The sequence below is a fragment of the Coregonus clupeaformis genome, chromosome 15 (assembly GCF_020615455.1).
Source record: "Coregonus clupeaformis isolate EN_2021a chromosome 15, ASM2061545v1, whole genome shotgun sequence".
Taxonomy (NCBI): domain Eukaryota; kingdom Metazoa; phylum Chordata; class Actinopteri; order Salmoniformes; family Salmonidae; genus Coregonus; species Coregonus clupeaformis.
The window spans coordinates 31,422,983-31,439,502 of NC_059206.1; the positions used below are offsets into that span (position 1 = coordinate 31,422,983).

The 16,520-nt window shown below is 42.8% G+C and overlaps 1 protein-coding gene across 1 annotated transcript in view; it reads left to right on the top strand.

Moving 5' to 3' along the window:
• LOC121583508 (junction-mediating and -regulatory protein) overlaps positions 1-16,520 on the top strand; it is a 61,149-nt gene that overhangs the window by 26,815 nt on the left and 17,814 nt on the right. The window contains exon 2 of the mRNA XM_045225106.1: positions 9,391-9,564. Within this exon, the coding sequence (XP_045081041.1) occupies positions 9,391-9,564 (174 nt within the window). The remainder of the gene's footprint in view (positions 1-9,390; positions 9,565-16,520) is intronic.

Genomic DNA, 16,520 nt, shown 5'->3' on the forward strand with positions numbered 1-16,520 from the left:
CTATGAAGACCAGGCAGTTTTCACACTGACAGACAGACTGGAAGAGTTAGGCTTGATAACAGGCCTAGAGCGGATATGTCCCCGCTGGTGTACTGTTGTTATTAGTAGGATTCTAATTACCCTTTGTGTGTGTGTGTGTGATTCATAATTGCTCACTCATGTTCCCACTGCGCTGCTAAGTTTACCTTGTAATGGCAATGGTTGTCTGTACTTTGTGGACTCTCCACCAATCAGAAGTTTGTTGCTACTCTTTCCCAGCCAATCAGGGATGTTTGTTATCCCTGTGGTGATATGTGAGCTCTGACCAGAAATCAACTACCATACACACACACACGGTCATTCGTCAATCTGTGCTCCCAGGGCTATAACCACAGCTGGGTCAGAGGTCAATGAAATTATGTCACTCACCAGACAACATTTTCCATTCTTGCCCCGAAGGTTGCATTGTTCCCCCTACAGGATTTGTTAATTTGTGCCTATGGGCAGCTTGTACCTTCTCTGATTCAAAGGGGTTGGGTTAAATGCGGAAGACACATTTCAGTTGAATGCATTCAGTTGTACAAGTGATTAGGTATCCCCCTTTCCCTTTCCCACTGCAACAGTTCTGCTGCTACTGTAGCTCCCTCCCTCCCTCTCAGCCAGCCCTCTCTTAGCTAAGTGCAGGGCTGGCCTGTCTGTGGTTACCGTGGAGATGCCTGGCCAAGGTAAACAGTAGGAGCGGTGTTGCAGCTGAATCGACCAGTGTCTGTCTCTAGACCCTGATCCCTAAAGTGTGTGTGTGTGTGTGTGTGTGTGTGTGTGAGTGTGTGTGTGTGTGGCTGGCTGGCTATGGAAAGCCTGGCTAGGGTTAACAACATAAGAGCCCCTATTCATCCTATCCACAGCTCCTCCACTGTTTTCAAGCCACACCAGACAGACAGAGCAGAAGGGTACTGTTAGGCTATTCACTGCTTAGATTGGTGATGTTGGGCATGAGAGTTCAAGTGCACCTAGTATGTGTGGTCTCATTAAAATAGAGTAGGCTGCCTACATGGGCAGAGAATCACGTGGCAAGTAACTTGAATATGAAATTAACTTAAATATGATTAGACTGTAGTTTTACTACAGTGTCTGTAAATAAATATTGATAATGGAAAGAAGTGGAGGGCGCTCAACCAACGTGAGTCGAGGTGCAATCAAAAAATGTTTATCATCATTGAAAAGGAAAAGGCACAAAGCGAGCATACGTTAGGCTACTATGGTGAGCGAGCATTGCGCCTTTTCATTTTCAATAAGTATTAATTACCAATTTATTTATCTCTGCCTGCATACCAGCCTCCTAAAAGGTAGTCTACATTCTATATGCAAAACGTAGAAAGTGTTGCTGTCATCATTCTTGCTGATTCATGTTCAGTAGCCATACGTGCGAGATCAGGTGCGCGCGTGGTCTGAATTAGATAGAGTAGGCTATAGCCTATGCATAGGCGGAGAAGCACGGGGCAGTTATCTTTCCAAGGAAATGTACTTCCTAAATATGATTAGGCTATAGTTTACTACATTACCTAGAAATAAATATTGATCACCCATACTTCTCCTTCTGAAAATCTTCCCACTCCTAAAAGGTAGGCTATAAAAATAGGTCAAGAGAAAGGGCAAGTCTGTCCAACTATGCTCTCTTCAAACTACATCTAGTATATTGGCAGATATACAGTGGGGAGAACAAGTATTTGATACACTGCCAATTTTGCAGGTTTTCCTACTTACAAAGCATGTAGAGGTCTGTAATTTTTATCATAGGTGCACTTCAACTTTGAGAGACGGAATCTAAAACAAAAATCCAGAAAATCACATTGTATGATTTTTAAGTAATTATTTTGCATTTTATTGCATGACATGAGTATTTGATCACCTATCAACCACCTACCAACAGCTCTCACAGACCTGTTAGTTTTTCTTTAAGAAGCCCTCCTGTTCTCCACTCATTACTTGTATTAACTGAACCTGTTTGAACTCGTTACCTGTATAAAAGACACCTGTCCACACACTCAATCAAACAGACTCCAACCTCTCCACAATGGCCAAGACCAGAGAGCTGTGTAAGGACATCAGGGATACAATTGTAGACCTGCACAAGGCTGGGATGGGCTACAGGACAATAGGCAAGCAGCTTGGTGAGAAGGCAACAACTGTTGGCGCAATTATTAGAAAATGGAAGAAGTTCAAGATGACGGTCAATCACCCTCGGTCTGGGGCTCCATGCAAGATCTCACCTCGTGGGGCATCAATGATCACGAGGAAGGTGAGGGATCAGCCCAGAACTACACAGCAGGACCTGGTAAATGACCTGAAGAGAGCTGGGACCACAGTCTCAAAGAAAACCATTAGTAACACACTACGTCGTCATGGATTAAAATCCTGCAGCGCACGCAAGGTCCCCCTACTCAAGCCAGCGCATGTCCAGGCCAGTCTGAAGTTTGCCAATGACCATCTGGATGATCCAGAGGAGGAATGGGAGAAGGTCATGTGGTCTGATGAGACAAAAATAGAGCTTTTTGGTCTAAACTCCACTCGCCGTGTTTGGAGGAAGAAGAAGGATGAGTACAACCCCAAGAACACCATCCCAACTGTGAAGCATGGAGGTGGAAACATCATTCTTTGGGGATGCTTTTCTGCAAAGGGGACAGGACGACTGCACCGTATTGAGGGGAGGATGGATGGGGCCATGTATCGCGAGATCTTGGCCAACAACCTCCTTCTCTCAGTAAGAGCATTGAAGACGGGTCTTGGCTGGGTCTTCCAGCATGACAACGACCCCAAACACACAGCCAGGGCAACTAAGGAGTGGCTCCGTAAGAAGCATCTCAAGGTCCTGGAGTGGCCTAGCCAGTCTCCAGACCTGAACCCAATAGAAAATCTTTGGAGGGAGCTGAAAGTCCGTATTGCCCAGCGACAGCCCCGAAACCTGAAGGATCTGGAGAAGGTCTGTATGGAGGAGTGGGCCAAAATCCCTGCTGCAGTGTGTGCAAACCTAGTCAAGACCTACAGGAAACGTATGATCTCTGTAATTGCAAACAAACGTTTGTGTACCAAATATTAAGTTCTGCTTTTCTGATGTATCAAATACTTATGTCATGCAATAAAATGCAAATTAATTACTTAAAAATCATACAATGTGATTTTCTGGATTTTTGTTTTAGATTCCGTCTCTCACAGTTGAAGTGTACCTATGATAAAAATTACAGACCTCTACATGCTTTGTAAGTAGGAAAACCTGCAAAATCGGCAGTGTATCAAATACTTGTTCTCCCCACTGTAGCTCAGTAATACAGATAGCCTAATATAATGGGCCACGTGAGAATCTCTGGTAATTTAACCTATTTCTTAAGTTATTTTTGTGCATTTGATATTGCAAAATTGCTGGGACCATGGCTGGCAAGTGAGCAGCGTCACATACGCCTAAAATAACAATGCGGGACTGCAGTTGGGTTTGGTACAAAGTATTTCGGTAGCGGGTGGGAGTTGGTCAGAAAGCCAGCAGGTGCGGGCAGTGTGCAGTATGAAAAGCAGCGGGAGCGGGATGAAGAAATCAGTCCCTCGCAGACCCTTAGTTCCTAGGCTAGTACAGGATTGATTTGATGGTTATGTTGCGTGGACGATGGTTGTTTTGATAGTGTTATCAGGTTAACAATTGAGTTGTGTGGACATATGTTCTGCATCAGCAGTAGTTGTTGGTTTTCTCTCTGTAAGAGATTGAGAGAATGGATTTTTATGATGTGGCCACTAGGGTTGGGCATAGGGTTGAATGGCGGGAACCCGGTTACCGAGATTTACCGCCCAAAACCACTCCCTTTTCCTGGGATAAATAAAAGTGAGAAACCGGTAAATTATAATACATTATGTGAACAGCATGGTGTGAAATGGAAGTGTTAAATTATATGCAGTCTAAATCTGGCTTCTCTACAACATCTGCATGATGAATCATCAACGCTCAGGGTGGGGACAGACAGCCCATCTCAGTATGGAGTGCAGTTCACATTGCATGTAGACCTATCATCTCATCATGGTAACTTTTTTTCTTGTGACAGGTAGGCCTTCATTTGCTGCAGCATAGTCTATGCTACAGTAATATAAAGACTGTGTGCGTGTTTAATTTACCCATCTCCATCTGGCTTTCTGGGGTCACCATTTCTTAAATTCAGCTGCAGAGTTTTAAAACAGCCTATCACTCAAATAAGTGCACGCGCGAGCACTCTCTCGCAATCTTTCTCTCCATCAACTCCAATCAAATTGCATCCAAAATAGATAATCCTGTTTTAGATTTATATGTAGCTCTATATATAGATGTCCTGACCTACCTCTTTCAGGTAATACATTCATTGCAGTATTAGCCTTATATTTAGCTAATTAATGATAGGTTATGCATAATAAGCCTCTGTCTCTTGCGCAATACGCACGCACCTGTGCTCCGCTGGCCTCTTTCCTTAAAAAAACGCTCCTTAGCTCTTGGAGTCCCATTCAGGAAAAGCTAGACTAGAATAGCTTGCTGGACATAATTTTTTTAGCATTTCTTATACCAATAGACTATTCGAATAGGGACGCAAGCTCTTGTTTCCTGAATGTTAAATACAGCAGCCAATAGAACTCACGGGTAGTTTGAAAGAAGAGCGAACACTCAATGGCGGTAGGCTATAGCAGTTATTTATTCAGACCAATAACCATTCAAACTTCGTGAAAAGAAGAGAAAGCCTTCTGCATCTAATTCTAGTCCTATATTATTCAAGAATGTCATTAGAATGATGAAGATAAGGACAACTAAACTTTTTCATTTAACTGTTGAACGTGAGGAAGGAATGAAGCAACAATAGAGAGAGAAAGAGGAGGTAGACTAATAATATTATTAAAGGTAGGCCTATACAGTGCCTTCGGAAAGTATTCAGACCCCTTGACTTTTTCCACATTTTGTTAGGTTACAGTCTTATTCTAAACTTGATTAAATTGTTTTTTTCTCCCTCATCAATCAACACACCCCATAATGACAAAGCAAAAACAGTTTTTTTGAAATTGTTGCTAATTTATAAAAAATTAAAAACGGAAATATCACATTTACATAAGTATTCAGACTCTTTACTCAGTACTTTGTTGAAGCACCTTTGGCAGCGATTACAGCCTCATGTCTTCTTGGGTATGACGCTACAAGCTTGGCACCCCTGTATTTGGGGAGTTTCTCCCATTCTTCTCTGCAGATCCTCTCAAGCTCTGTCAGGTTGGATGAGGAGCATTGCTGCACAGCTATTTTCAGGTCTCTCCAGAGATGTTAGATCGGGTTCAAGTCTGGGCTCTGGCTGGGCCACTCAAGGATATTCACGGACTTGTCCTGAAGCCACTCCTGCGTTGTCTTGGCTGTGTGCTTAGGGTCGTTGTCCTGTTGGAAGGTGAGCAGATTTTCATTAAGGATCGCTCTGTACTTTGCTCCGTTCATCTTTACCTCGATCCTGGCTAGTCTCCCAGTCCCTGCCACTGAAAACCATCCCCACAGCATGATGCTGCCACCACCATGCTTCACTGTAGGGATGGTGCCAGGTATCTTCCAGACGTGACGCTTGGCATTCAAGCCAAGGAGTTCAATCTTCGTTTCATCAGACCAGAGCATTTTGTTTCTCATGGTCTGAGAGTCTTTAGGTGCCTTTTGGCAAACTCCAAGAGGGCTGTCATGTGCCTTTTACCGAGGAGTGTCTTCTGTCTGGCCACTCTACCATAAAGGCCTGATTGGTGGAATGCTGCAAAGATGATTGTCCTTCTGGAAGGTTCTCCCATCTCCACAGAGGAACTCTGGAGCTCTGTCAGAGTGACCATCGGGTTCTTGGTCACCTCCATGACCAAGGCCCTTCTCCCCCGATTGCTCAGTTTGGCAGGGCGGCCAGCTCTAGGAAGAGTCTTGGTGGTTCCAAACTTCTTCCATTTAAGAATGATGGAGGCCACTGTGTTCCTGGGGACCTTCAATGCTGCAGACATTTTTCGGTACCCTTCCCCAGATCTGTGCCTTGACACAATTCTGTCTCGGAGCTCTACAGACAATTCCTTTGACCTCATGGCTTGATTTCTGCTCTGATATGCACTGTCAACTGTGGGACCTTAAATAGACAGGTGTGTGCCTTTCCAAATCATGTCAAATCAATTCAATTTACCACAGGTGGACTCCAGTGAAGTTGTAGAAACATCTCAAGGATGATCAATGGATACAGGATGTCTCATAGCAAAGGGTCTGAATACTTATGTAAATAAGGTATTTCAGTTTTGTATTTTTAATACATTTGCAAAAATTTCAGAACCTGTTTTCGCTTTATGGGGTATTGTGTGTAGATTTCTAAGGATAATAAAAAATAAATCCAATTTAGAATAAGGCTGTAACGTAACAAAATGTGGAATAAGTCAAGGGGTCTGAATACTTTCCGGAGGCACTGTATATGCGTCAGACCACTAATTATACAAATAGGCCCTATTATATTTCGGCATTAAAATCAAATTCTTGTAACTTAGTAGGCCTCGTGCTGCACCAGAATTGCATGTTCTCTCCTGGCTTTGTTATGCTTTGAACGATTACAGTCCAATCACAGTCCAATTACAGTCCAATACAGTACAGTAATACAGTTCACACTCAAAAAGATTAGCCTACTAGAGCTAGTTTAATTTATTTACCCAAGAGAGCATATAGCTAGCTACATCTATGGGCTTTTATGTTTTTCTCTCGTGCGTAATGTGCAGTAGCCATATATGTATTGGATAACGGCACAATCATTTGGGCTTTTTTGGGCTTGGCCTCATTAAATGTCTTTAATGTGGGGCTCATAAAATGTATTTAATATATGGCTCATCATGCTGAAGTAGCATCAGGCTTGAATTTTATATCAAAGCTCTAATCAAATCTAGACATACAGTGAGGGAAAAAAGTATTTGATCCCCTGCTGATTTTGTACGTTTGCCCACTGACAAAGAAATTATCAGTCTATAATTTTAGTGGTAGGTTTATTTGAACAGTGAGACACAGAATAACAACAAAAAAATCAAGAAAAACGCATGTCAAAAATGTTATATATTGATTTGCATTTTAATGAGAAATAAGTATTTGACCCGTCTGCAAAACATGACTTAGTACTTGGTGGCAAAACCCTTGTTGGCAATCACAGAGGTAAGACGTTTCTTGTAGTTGGCCACCAGGTTTGCACACATCTCAGGAGGGATTTTGTTCCACTCCTCTTTGCAGATCTTCTCCAAGTCATTAAGGTTTCGAGGCTGACGTTTGGCAACTCGAACCTTCAGCTCCCTCCACAGATTTTCTATGGGATTAAGGTCTGGAGACTGGCTAGGCCACTCCAGGACCTTAATGTGCTTCTTCTTGAGCCATTCCTTTGTTGCCTTGGCCGTGTGTTTTGGGTCATTGTCATGCTGGAATACCCATCCACGACCCATTTTCAATGCCCTGGCTGAGGGAAGGAGGTTCTCACCCAAGATTTGACAGTACATGGCCCCGTCCATCGTCCCTTTGATGCGGTGAAGTTGTCCTGTTCCCTTAGCAGAAAAACACCCCCAAAGCATAATGTTTCCACTTCCATGTTTGACGGTGGGGATGGTGTTCTTGGGGTCATAGGCAGCATTCCTCCTCCTCCAAACACGGCGAGTTGAGTTGATGCCAAAGAGCTCGATTTTGGCCTCATCTGACCACAACACTTTCACCCAGTTCTCCTCTGAATCATTCAGATGTTCATTGGCAAACTTCAGACGGCCCTGTATATGTGCTTTCTTGAGCAGGGGGACCTTTCGGGCGCTGCAGGATTTCAGTCCTTCACGGCGTAGTGTGTTACCAATTGTTTTCTTGGTGACTATGGTCCCAGCTGCCTTGAGATCATTGACAAGATCCTCCCGTGTAGTTCTGGGCTGATTCCTCACCGTTCTCATGATCATTGCAACTCCACGAGGTGAGATCTTGCATGGAGCCCCAGGCCAAGGGAGATTGACAGTTATTTTCTGTTTCTTCCATTTGCGAATAATCGCACCAACTGTTGTCACCTTCTCACCAAGCTGCTTGGTGATGGTCTTGTAGCCCATTCCAGCCTTGTGTAGGTCTACAATCTTGTCCCTGACATCCTTGGAGAGCTCTTTGGTCTTGGCCATGGTGGAGATTTTGGAATCTGATTGATTGATTGATTGCTTCTGTGGACAGGTGTCATTTATACAGGTAACAAACTGAGATTAGGAGCACTCCCTTTAAGAGTGTGCTCCTAATCTCAGCTCGTTACCTGTATAAAAGACACCTGGGAGCCAGAAATCTTTCTGATTGAGAGGGGGTCAAATACTTATTTCCCTCATTAAAATTCAAATCAATTTATAACATTTTTGACATGCGTTTTTCTGGATTTTTTTGTTGTTATTCTGTCTCTCACTGTTCAAATAAACCTACCACTAAAATTATAGACTGATAATTTCTTTGTCAGTGGGCAAATGTAAAAAATCAGCAGGGGATCAAATACTTTTTTCCCTCACTGTAGGCATATCTATATGCTTTATTATGCTTTTGAATGACACTTCCGGTTTTGGCAGGAAATACCGGGTTACCTGGGAGAAAAGTGATTTATTCTCGGGATGGAATATTTTGTCAAATACCGGGAAAATATTCAACCCTAGTTGGGCCTATATATGATTAAATCGACTATCGTGATATTTAGGCTGTATCAGTATGTTGAAAATGAAGTCTAAATGAATTAACTAAGCCTTATTTTTTCCACCATACTAAGATTATTTAATGAGAATGTGACTATAATATCATAAATAAGGAAAATAATTGCACCGTCTGGAATGATCTAGTCATTAACGGAGCAAAATGATTATATCGGATATCGCAATATTTGGAGTAGCATATCATAGAAGAGATCTCCCCAAATATTGCCCAACCGTAATGGCGACACACACACAAACACTTACACATGCTCACACACATACGCATGCTTGTGCACTGCACACACGCTTAACCCTTCTCATTTTACCAGTACTGTAACTTTTGGTAAATACATGTTGTTGTTTTTCAGCTGGTGAAAGAGCTCTTTGTTTAGACAGCCATTGTGAAATGGTCTTGAGTCTGGACTGGGACTGGGGCTGAGACCACCACACACACTGAGCCAGTCACTCCTGTGAATCAGCACTACTACTAGTCTCAACACACGGTCTGAAATATGAGCTATTCCTGACCGTTGTTAGCGCCTTTCCTATAACACCTTATTCAGAGGCACAGAATAAACTTCTTCAAACCATGCCCCATCTTTTCCTGTTTCTCCTTCTAATCCTCCTAAACCAGTCTTTGGTTCCTTTTTATTTTTGATGTTTTTCTGAATTGCTAAATGATCTTCTTTGTGTGTGTAGCTGCTGGAGAGGCACCGGGCCATGGAGAGTATGGTGGAGCTGCTGCAGGTGTATCCAGAGGAGGACGAGGCCTATGGAGAGTTACTGGAGGCTACAACACAACTCTACCACTACCTACTACAGCCGTTCAGAGACATGAGAGAACTGGCCATGCTGCGCAGACAGCAGATCAAGGTAACACACACACACTAGGGCTGGGCGATATATCAAATTAATTTGATTAATTAGAATTTATGGGGCCTCCCAAGTGGCGCAGCTGTCTAAGGCACTGCATCGCAGTGCTAGAGGCATTACTACAGACCTGTGTTAATTCCTGGGCTGTGCCACAACCGCCCTGGCCTGTAGGTCCATAGGACGGCGCACAATTGGCCCAGTGTCGTCCGGGTTATGGGAGGGTTTGGCCGGTGGGGCTTTACTTGGCTCATCGCGCTCTAGCGACTCCTTGTGGCGGGTCGGGTGCCTGCAGGCTGACCCCGGTCGCCAGTTGAACAGTGTTTCCTCCGACACATTGGTGCGGCTGGCTTCCGGGTTAAGCTAGCGGGTGTTCAGGAGCGCGGTTAGGCGGGTCATGTTTCGGAGGACGCATGACTCCACCTTCGCCTCTCCCGAGTCCGTTGGGGAGTTGCAGCAATGATACAAGATCGAAAAAGGGGGTAAAAATAAAAATAATAAAACAAAAACCTTTTTATGAGTTTGTCTTTTTGGTCTTGTCTCTTTCGCTCCTTCTGTGCTGTGTGCACTGTGCACCTTCCCACTCGCACACAGACACCAAGCCCCTCCGTTATCCACTCACAACAACAAAGACGAAAGATCATCTTCTTCCTCTCTGATAACAAGCAGTTTCAACTCGCTATTTGCATTTAAGGTTTGGTCCAATGTAATCGGTCATATGGACACCGAAACACATTGAGACAGTATTTTACTGTAATAGAGGATAACTTAACGATACCCTTTTTATGACTCAACTGCCAAAATAGATAACAGAGCAGACCCTACTAAGACGGGCGTATCAATTAACATAATTGGGGGAAATTAATGGTCAGTTTCTGTCGCGTGCGGCATTGCGGTACCATGTACCGCTAGCAGCATTTTAGCCACAAACTGTTATTTTAGCTGTCTAGTCTGTGTTTTATAAATGTGCAATGAGCATAAAAATACGCATTTATATAAGGAATTGGCAACTCGTTCTCATTCTGAGTAATAAGCATATTATTATCCAGGTAGGCCACTTGATTTCATCATCTAAACAAAGTAAACAGGCTATGTTTTTCAAACAGTTGGAGACGGTTAAAATGTTATACCTTGTTAGCAAGCAAATAGATCCAAGTTGGCTAGACTTTAAATATAAAGGTTAGCTGGCTACTCACTAGCACGTGGGCTTGTACTTGAGAGATTGTTTATGAGACCTGTGTTAATTTTCTATAATGCCTGCTACCAGAAGTTGGTCATTATTAGTGGATGTGCATTGTGCATGGTTCTGGTTAAATTTGTAAACAAAAAGGGCAGTGATTATTGCAAAAAAAGTAGGTTAAACTATTAAGATAAAATAATACAATTATTAGTGGTTCTTATAGTTGAAGGCTTATATTTAGCCTAGGTATAAATGTACATGCCCTGATTCATTAGATTTTTCATTAATGTTTGAAATGCAGTGTATTGACCTTTAATTGTGCAACAAAGCTTATTTAGAGAAAAAAAATATATATAATATACAGTACCAGTCAAAAGTTTGGACACACCTACTCATACATTGTAGAATAATAGTGAAGACATCAAAACTATGAAATAACACATATGGAATCATGAAGTAACCAAAAAAGTGTTAACCAAATCAAAATATATTTGAGATTCTTCAAAGTAGCCACCCTTTGCCTTGATGATAGCTTTGCACACTATTGGCATTCTCTCAACAAGCTTCATGAGGTAGTCACCTGGAATGCATTTCAATTAACAGCTGTGCCTTGTTAAAAGTTAAGTTGTGGAATTTATTTCCTTCTTAATGCGTTTGAGCCAATCAGTTGTGTTGTGACAAGGTAGGGGGGTATACAGAAGATAGCCCTATTTGGTAAGTCCATATTATGGCAAGAACAGCTCAAATAAGCAAAGAGAAACAACAGTCATCATTACTTTAAGACATGAAGGTCAGTCAATACGGAACATTTCAAGAACTTTGAAAGTTTCTTCAAGTGCAGTCGCAAAAACCATCAAGTGCTATGATGAAACTGGCTCTCATGAGGACCACCACAGGAAAGGAAAACCCAGAGTTACCTCTGCTGCAGAGAATAAGTTCATTAGAGTTAACTGCACCTCAGATTGCAGCCCAAATAAATGCTTCACAGAGTTCATGTCACAGACACATCTCAACATCAACTGTTCAGAGGAGACTGCGTGAATCAGGCCTTCATGGTCGAATTGCTGCAATGAAACCACTACTAAAGGACACCAATAAGAAGAAGAGACTTGCTTGGGCCAAGAAACACGAGCAATGGATATTAGACCGGTGGAAATATGTCCTTTTGGTCTGATGAGTCAACATTTTAGATTTTTGGTTCCAACCGCCGTGTCTTTGTGAGATGCAGAGTAGGTGAACGGATGATATCCGCATGTGTGGTTTCCACCGTGAAGCATGGAGGAGGAGGTGTGATGCGTGGGGGTGCTTTGCTGGTGACACTGTCTGTGATTTATTTAGAATTCAAGGCACACTTAACCAGCATGGCTACCACAGCATTCTGCAGTGATACGCCGTCCCATCTGGTTTGCGCTTAGTGGGACTATCATTTGTTTTTCAACAGGACAATGACCCAAAACACCTCCAGGCTGTGTAAGGGCTATTTGACCAAGGAGAGTGATGGAGTGCTGCATCAGATGACCTGGCCTCCGCAATCCCCCCGACCTCAACCCAATTGAGATGGTTTGGGATGAGTTGGACCGCAGAGTGAAGGAAAAGCAGCCAACAATTGCTCAGCACATGTGGGAACTCCTTCAAGACTGTTGGAAAAGCATTCCTCATGAAGCTGATTGAGAGAATGCCAAGAGTGTGCAAAGGTTTCATCAAGGCAAAGGGTGGCAGCTTTGAAGAATCTAAAATCTAAAATATATTATGATTTGTTTAACACTTTTTTGGTTACTACATGATTCCATATGTGTTATTTCATAGTTTTGATGTCTTCACTATTATTCTACAACGTAAAAAAATAGTAAAAATAAAGAAAAACCCTTGAATGAGTAGGTGTGTCCAAACTTTTGACTGCTAGTGTATATGTTGTGAATTGCCCATAAATAAATACAATTTAGATGTTTTTTAGGCCAAATAGCCCAGCCCTAACAAACAAACCATGCACACACACACACACACACACACACACACACACACACACACGTTTTGTTCTCCTATCCTCGTGGGGACCTAAAATGGATTTCCATTCAAAATCCTTTTTTCCCTTACCCTAACCGTAACCTGTAACCCCTAGCCCTAACACCTATTCTAACCGTAATTGTAACCCTAACCCTAAACCTAACCCCTAAGCTTAAAATGGCCTTTGTCCTCATGGGGATGTGGGATACTTTTCCTTGTTTTACTATCCTTGTGGGGACTTTTGAGGATTTTAGGTCCCCACAACAATAGAAGAACCAACCAACCAACATGACACACACACACACACACACACACACACACACACACACACACAGAGAAGCATTAGCTGTCTCAGGCTGGCAGTCTGAGCTAAGGTCAAGGTATTTGGTATTTATTATGATCCCCATTAGCCGCTGCAAAAGCATCAGCTACTCTTCCTGGGGTCCACATGAAACATGACATATTACATAGTACAGAACATTATTAGTCAAGGACTGAAATACATACATTTAAAACGTCACACATAGCCTACATATCAGTACATACACACAAGAGTGTGATAGTGATGCAGTCAATCTCTCTTCAACGTTGAGCCAGGGGACCAATAGTGATGCAGTCAATCTCTCTTCAATGTTGAGCCAGGAGAGACTGACATGCATGTTACTGACACTTTCCCTCCATGTACATCTAAGTGCAATACGTGCTGCTTTGTTCTGGACCAACTGCAATGTACCTATTTCCTACTTTGCCGCACATGACCACACAGTTGGGCAGTAGTCCAGGTGCGACTTAACTAGGGCCTGAAGGACCTGTCTGGTCGACTGAGATGTCAAGAAGGCAGAGCAACACCCTATCATGGACAGACCTCTTCCCATTTTAGCAACCATTGAGTCTATGTTTTGACCATGACAGCTTGCTATCTAGGGTTACACCCAGCAGTTTAGTCTCCTCAACTTGCTCAATAGCCACATTATTCAATAATAGATCTAAACTAGGTTTAGCATTGAGCGAGTGATTTGTCCTAAAAATTATGCTTTTAGTTTTTTAGATATTTAGCACCAGCCTATTGCTAGTTACCCATTCTAAAACTGACTGGAGCTCTTTGTTAACTGTCTCTGTTATTTATTTTACTGTTGCAGCCGACATGTATATTGTTGAGTCGTCAATGTACACTACCGTTCAAAAGTTTGGGGTCACTTAGAAATGTCCTTGTTTTCGAAAGAAAAGCAATTTTCTTGTCCATTAAAATAACATCAAATTGATCAGAAATACAGTGTAGACATTGTTAATGTTGTAAATGGCTATTGTAGCTGGAAACGGCAATATTTTTATGTAATATCTACATAGGCGTACAGAGGCCCATTATCAGCAACCATCAGTCCTGTGGTCCAATGGCACATTGTGTTTGCTAATCCAAGTTTATCATTTTAAAAGGCTAATTGATCATTAGAAAACCCTTTTGCAATTATGTTAGCACAGCTGAAAACTGTTGTGCTGATTTAAAGAATCAATAAAACTGGCCTTCTTGAGACTAGACCCCAAACTTTTGAACGGTAGTGTACATAGACACACAGGCTTTATTCAAGGTCAGTGGAAGGTCATTTGTAAAAAGAGAAAACGATAATGGCCCTAGCCGGCTGTCCTGCGGTACACCACACTCATCTGAATTTGCATGAGAGAGGCTTCCATTAACGGAAACCTTCTGTGTTCTATTAGATAGGTAACTCTCATGCAAATTGGTCGGCTGTTTGAACCATTAAAAGGCGGGCCTAAAGCCCTTTGACAGACAGCAGCATACACGCTAATCCCCAAGTATTTCTTAAGTCCTATCTAATGACATTAGGGTTAGCTTCTGTGGCTAACTGGACTGACAAGTTTTTTGTTGTCCTACTCCACTGTAATGTTTAAGGCTAAGCTGATCCTAGATCTGTGGTTAACACTAACCTCTACCCGCAATATGATGGTGTGTGTGTGTGTGGGGGGGATCAGATCAGCTAGAGAGGCTTCACCCCCTCAGCCCGCCTGCCTCCCTGCCCAGAGCAGCTTAACCAACAGTAGAAGTATTAGTACTGCAGTCAGTACTCAGCCTCTAAACAAAACCAGCCTGGAATACTGCAATCTCAGCACACACATACACCTTTCCTCTCTTCTCTTCTTTTCGGCTGCTTATCATTCTGTTCGGTCTCCCCCCCGCTCTCTCCCCCTCTCTCTCTCTTTCAGTCTCTCCTTCCTTGCCCTCTCCCCTCTCTCTCTCTGAGGATGTTGTGTTAGTGAGGATTGTGTGTTATTTTAGTAATCTCTTGTGAGGGTTCAGCCTGTAGTCATGGAGGTTGGGGTGATTTCCCCCTGTTTGTCTTTGGCCACATCACATTCCTCACCCAGCATGGCTGTCTGTGGCGCTGCATGGGTCACACACATACGCGAACGCACGCAAACACACACACACTCACACACACACATACATATACGGCCATGTGTAAGGGGAGTTGCTTCAGAACACAATGCAGCATTATGAGCTCCGGGTAGAACCTGTTTCCCGGTAGGTACAGATCTAGGATCAGCTTACCCTCCTCAAATCCTAACACCAACCATTAGGAGGGGAAATGCTGAACTGACCTTGAATCAGCGTCTAGGGTAACGTAATCCTACTCTCATCATTCTTGCTTAGTAAGCCTGCCAACCCTGTGAGATATGCAGGAAGGATCTGGGCTCTGGGCTCGTTTGATAATCCTACCAGTGTGGTCAAAGCTGTTCTCTCTGCTACTGCACCGCAAGCGGTACCGGAGCGCCAAGTCTAGGTCCAAGAGGCTTCTAAACAGCTTCTACCCCCAAGCCATAAGACTCCTAATGAAATGGCTACCCAGACTATTTGCATTGCTCCCCCCCTTTACGCTGCTGCTACTCTCTGTTTATTATCTACGCATAGTCACTTTAATAACTCTACCTACATGTACATATTACCTCAATTACCAAGACTAACCGGTGCCCCCGCACATTGACTTGGTACCGGTACCCCCTGTATATAGCCTCGCTATTGTTGTTTTTACTGCTGCTCTTTACTTTTATTTCGTATTATTTTATATTGTATTTTTTGTGAATTTTTTGTATTCTTTCTTAAAACCTGCATTGTTGGTTAAGGGCTTGTAAGTAAGCATTTCACTGTAAGGTCTACACCTGTTGTATTCGGCGCAATTTGATTTGATTTGATTTGAAAGCTGCTCCACTGATCTGCCCTCCTCTAGTACGCCTGCCAGATGTCCAGAACCTGGAGCAATGATATGGCTCAGTAATCCTGCCTACCTACCAGGGTTTCCGTTAGCCGGTAGTAGCCGGCCTTTGTCCGGTAAAAAATGAAATGGCCGATAAATAAAATTGGCAAAAATCCCATGCGAAATAATGTTTTTTTTGCCTATTCATTAATGGAAATACCAGTCGATGGAAATAAAAAATCCCAATGCGAAATAATGATTTTTAGCCTATTCATTGATGGAAATACCAGTCGATGGAAATACATTTGACTGGTCATGCTTATCGGTCTATAGGTTCATTTGCATATTTTAGTGGAATTAAATTGGCACGTGTACAGTATATTCGTTATGTATCTTATTTATCACACTCGTACAGCATACAGATACAGAGCCTTTGAGTGGAAAATCTGTCAGACGGCGCAAGAGCTAGTGCTGCAGCATGTTGTGGTGCTTTCAAGACAACTTGGAACTCTGAATAATACGAGGTGAAATCGTGACGTTCCTGATCTTCAGGTTGGAAAGTCGGC